The sequence below is a fragment of the Oncorhynchus mykiss genome, chromosome 24 (genome assembly GCF_013265735.2).
Source record: "Oncorhynchus mykiss isolate Arlee chromosome 24, USDA_OmykA_1.1, whole genome shotgun sequence".
Taxonomy (NCBI): Eukaryota; Metazoa; Chordata; class Actinopteri; order Salmoniformes; family Salmonidae; genus Oncorhynchus; species Oncorhynchus mykiss.
In genome coordinates, this window is record NC_048588.1 from 27,235,770 (window position 1) to 27,240,807 (window position 5,038).

At 43.1% G+C, this 5,038-nt stretch overlaps 1 protein-coding gene across 2 annotated transcripts; it reads right to left on the reverse strand.

The window, feature by feature from the left end:
* Nucleotides 1-413: 413 nt before the first annotated feature.
* Nucleotides 414-4,710, reverse strand: LOC110504109 (2-acylglycerol O-acyltransferase 1). 2 transcript variants are annotated; one of them, XM_021582936.2, is made up of 6 exons: nucleotides 4,532-4,710; nucleotides 4,222-4,400; nucleotides 2,454-2,658; nucleotides 2,017-2,185; nucleotides 1,233-1,432; nucleotides 414-605 (listed from the first exon to the last, which is right to left on the reverse strand). In XM_021582936.2, exons 1-6 carry the CDS (start codon nucleotides 4,626-4,628, stop codon nucleotides 451-453), a joined length of 1,005 nt encoding a protein of 334 aa, XP_021438611.1. In that variant the 5' UTR covers nucleotides 4,629-4,710; the 3' UTR covers nucleotides 414-450. The 2 variants fall into 2 exon arrangements, with proteins under 2 accessions (XP_021438611.1, XP_021438608.1); XM_021582933.2 differs by having other exon boundaries at nucleotides 2,011-2,185; nucleotides 4,532-4,709.
* Between the last annotated feature and the right edge of the window lie 328 nt (nucleotides 4,711-5,038).

Genomic DNA, 5,038 nt, shown 5'->3' on the forward strand with positions numbered 1-5,038 from the left:
CCACAGGTGGGCTACAACAAGATGTTGAAACATCTCATGGATGATCAATGGGAACAGGATGCACCTGAGCTCAATTTCGAGTCTCATAGCAAAGGGTCTGAATAGGTGTGCTTTTATTTTTAATATATTTGCAAATATTTCTAAAAAACTGTTTTCGCTTTGACAATATGGTGTGTTATGTGTAGATTGATGAGGAAAAACACATATTTAATCAATTTTAGAATAAGGCTGTAAAGTCACAAAATGTGGAAAAGGTCAAGGGGTCTGAGTACTTTCTGAATGCGCTGCACAATATGTGTGTGCAAGTATGCACGTGTCCATTTTCTGTGTGTGCTTATATGCATGTTTGCATTATGTTTGTTTGAATGTCTGTATCAGTGTTTATGGGTCAGGAGCTGGTTGAATGGTCCAATCCTACAGTGCGGTGCTATCTGAGCTTATCTGGTCTGATCAGGTGAAGATGAGGTGCTGGTTCTCTAGGATCCCGTATTCAGCCTTGTGCTGCTCAAACAGCTTAGCCAGCGCCCCCAGGTAACAGCCATGCAGCCTGTCCACCTCATCAGACGAGGGGCTCACGTTCCTTTCCACCACTATGGGCTCTCCCACTGAGATAGAGGGAGGAAGGGAAGGGGGTGAGATGGAGAGAAGTAAGGAGGGAAAGATAGAGTAGAAATACAGAGGGTATTCAGTGAGAGAAGAAAATGAAAGGCAGAGGAATTATAGAATGTTAAATAAAATGTAGTGACTCAGAGGAGGAACTGGAGAGAAAGGGAGAGGAAGGATAAAGGAAGTGGAACAGAGGGCAAGACTGAGGACAAAACACATGAGGTTACAGCTCTAAGGTAATTTGATTGGCTGTAGCCCAGTGACCCTTCACCGTGGGTGGCTCTGTTCCAGCTGGTCATGATGTCCTGGCTGACTACAGCTGCTGCCACAGTTACTGTTACCCATAACACAGTCACCTATGAACCAGCTTACCAGCTTGTCATATGTCGGCTGTTCTCTCAGTGAGCTTTTATTTGACCATCTGGGTGATGACTAGCTAACTAGAGGAATTCATACAATCAGAGCACTGTGACTGCACATTGTTTCTGAATGTTGTTTGTAAATAGTTTTCAGAATATGTTTCCCCATAGACAGAAATGGATCATATTTTAGTCTCTATTCCCTCTCGTCACCCATCTCTTCCCGTCACTTTCCACCCACATTATCCCCCATTCCCCACCACTCACCGATGGTGTAAATGGGTTGTCTGAAGGGCATGAAGCCCAAGCTGTACTGGAAAACCCCCCGGGCGTGAAACAGAGGCAAACTGAAGCCCAGGGTCTTCCTCATGCCCTCCTGGATGGTTCGGACCAGGGAGCCCTTTGGGTTCTTCAGCTGATTAAACAGATCATTCTCCCCAAAGGAGAACACTGGCACCAGATGAGCTCTGCACGCAGGAGAGGGTGAGAGAAGTCTGAATTTTTACCAGCGGCATAATTTCACGTTTGACTGCAACCTTGCAATTTTACATTTGTGATTGTTTGCAAAAATCTATGTATTTTAATGTGATCTGATCCTTTTTGGATGTTTTGTTATTAAAAAATATATATGTTCCTGTCATTATTGCGCTAACTCCAAAGTCATCTTCGGCTCACACCAATCTATCTGAAGTGGAATGTGGAGTGCCTACCCATAATCCTCCTGACCCGAGTGTATCTTAGTTCCGTTTTTAACAACTAAATGCCCAGTCAAATTAACGATTCTTTCAAACCTCTGAGCGGAGGTGTAAATCTGTTATTTTAGCAGGTGTGTGTGCTGTAAATATTACAGTGCATTTCCTTTCACCTCAACACATCTGTCATTAAAAGCCCTGAGGTTAAGATGAATGGTTCACTTCATGGCCTACAGTACATTCAGTAATGGCCCTTACGGAGGAGGTTTCAGTCAACATGAAAATTTCTAACACTTGATTATAAACGAGACGGTTATAGATGAGGAGTAGTTGATAGGAAATAAGGCACTCACCCACACCTGAGAGCAATCTTGACGAAGCCCTTCCTGTTGAGGGCCTCCAGGACGAGGCTCCCAGGCCTGGCCTCCAGGGACTCTGCCGCCCCACCAATCACTATGATTGACACGTTTCCCCCTCCCTTCTGGCTCAACACGTGGGTAAGACTCTTCTTGGAACAAGAGACAACCCCTTAGGGGAAGTTCAGCACAGTATATTTAGAACAAATGTGGGCCAGGATTTTTTTTTTCACAGGACAGGTTTTATTAGAAAAAACTTCTAATATCCCCAATATGAAGAAAGAATTGTTGACAAACTAAAACTGCACTACAGTGTGCACACACTATGTTTGAACCTTTAAATGTAATTTACCAAACCTTAAAAACCTATTGATAGTGTTTAAATCTGAAAAAAAACAGAAGCATTGTGGTGGAATAAATAAATCCCTAATAAGGTTCACCTGAGGACATGAGATACTCCCGGAAGAATGGGAAGCTGAACCAGATGCCGAGGGTATGCAGGTAAGGAGTCATTCCTGGATAGAGCTCCCGGAAGCCTGTGTATTCAGTACAGAAATTCCCAAATGCTCCGGCGACCAGGATTCCGTGAGGATGGAAACCCATCAGGTAGTTCCTCTCTGGGTCTAGGTCACATGTCTTAATCAGCTGACCACAGACAAGACATGAATAGTGAGAGGATAATGGATAAGACACAGGTTGAGTTCCTGCCCGACTAGATGTACAACCAATGGTTGTGTGCCACGTCATCGACTGTGCAGTCGGGCATCAGATGGTTATGTCATATGATGTGGTTAGCTAATATGTTAAATACATAACCAGGCCTTGTAAGATCAGTGGAGGCTCCTCAGAGGAGGAAGGGGAGGACCATCCTCCTCAGTGAATTTCATTTAAGAAAGTGATCGTTTTAGATAAAATTATACTAAATATATTCACTTCACCAAATAATTGATTAAAACACACCGTTTTTCAATGAAGGTCTACAGTAACCCCAACAGCACTCTAGGGGCATTTAGCTTCCGTCCTCTGGGTATATTGACTTCAATACAAAACCTAGGCGGCTCATGGTTTTCACCCTCTCCCATAGACTTAAACAGTAATTATGACAACTTCCGGAGGACATCTTCCAACCTATCAGAGCTCTTGCATCATGAACTGACATGTTGTCTCCACAATCAAATGATTAAATAATTAATCTAGTACTGAATGCATAAGCTACAGTTAGCTAGCACTGCAGTGCATAAAATGTGGTAACTAGTAGACTCAAAGAGAGAGAAGGAACAAATTAATTTCTTCCAAAATGACGGAAAAGCAAGAGATCCATTTTTTTTCTCAGTTTCACCTACTTAGCTATCAAATGCAGCTAGCTAGTTTAGGCTTGGAAAGGTTTTTTCACCTGGTCACATATGCCTGGTCACATCAAATGTTGTGCATTGAAGTCCACAAGTGAAGGGAAAGGGTAAGAGGAGGCATAGATGCGAGAAGGAATACAATGTGACTGCTATGAAAGTGAACTGTGTTTACGTGTGATCAGGGGTGTATTCATTCCGCCAATTCTGTTAAAAAACGTTTCTTAAACAGAACGAAACGGGGATAAACATACCTGGTTTTGTCCATTAGAAACTTTCATTTGCAACTGTTGGACTAATGATTACACCCTAGATCAGCTAGGTGCAGGCAAGAGTGTGCAAGGCGGTATTTATTGTGTCACTGTCTGTCCATGTGTCACTGTCAGTCACCTCAAATGTTTTTACACTGCAATGTAGTCAGGCAGGAACTCAACCACAGAATGGCTGGATGTGACAGGGGGCTGGGACTTTAGCCATGGAAATACCATGACGTACTGGCCAATGACCTCTTTACAATGGCTTTGACCTATTTGAGCTATTAATACACCAAAGGGCAGTGGATAAAGAGTAGGTTGGCAGTCATGCTTGCTTTGAGACAAACGTCCTCAATTATATTTTCATCAGTCAGTTAATCGGCATTTGTATACAAATTGTGTTATTGTTGTATACAAGTTGTGTTATTATTAATCCAACATGGAATTCAATAAGGAATTCTGAGTGTCTTTACACACCGTCTAAATTATGCAAAGAATGGTGTAATAACCTATTACTGTTGATAATAATGAGGCTTTATATTAATTGGCGTCCATGCATCATAAAATGCATAGGCTAAACACCCAGAAAACGTCCTAAGCCTACTTACATGGATGGGGAAATAGTCTCCGAAGTGTTTCCACACGGTCCAGTGGCGTACCCAGTCAGACCTGCGGCCCCCAGCCTGAGGTGTGTCCCAGTCCAGGTAGAGCCACAGGGCATACAGAGCAGCCACGTGCCAGTATCCATTCAACACGATCACAACGTACACACAAAAACAACACTGCGCTAGACAGATGGATGTGCAGAAAAATATGGGCATCACATAAGCAAGCACTGACTTGAATTGACCCCATCCCTGGGCCACTATGGTTATGATTTGCTGAAGGTGAGGAAGTGCGCAGTAGCCTACCAGTTACCTCCAAAGAGAAAGCAGAAGACCCATTGAAGAACTGCAGCTGTCTGGAAACGTCGGTTGAGCGGGATATTCAAGGGTGCAAACTCAATCTTCACCATGTCTGCGGTTCCCACTCCCGGTTCTAAAATGATATCAGGGGAACAGAGCAGAGGAAGGGTCACTATCTTATGCCCCTGTCCTTGCCAAAATCTTTTTATACTTAGCAGCTCTAACAAGGCAGTCGTCCAAGTTTGTGGCATTTTGACGAGACTTCAGGCGCAGGACTATTCAAGTCAAATACAAATGATAGGCTATACTCATTATTGTGTGCCTGAGTGCTTACAATACACTATACTTTATCAACTTCCAAAACACTGCTCTAAACGTGATTGCTAGCCTGATCTGGTTTCTTTGTTCTAGCACCATCTTGTGGAAAATGTAAAGTACAAGCAAACAGTTTAATTAAGTACACCCAGAGAGGAAGAGGCGAAGCAAGGTTTTACTCTGCCTAAACTCTGTCTACAAAAAT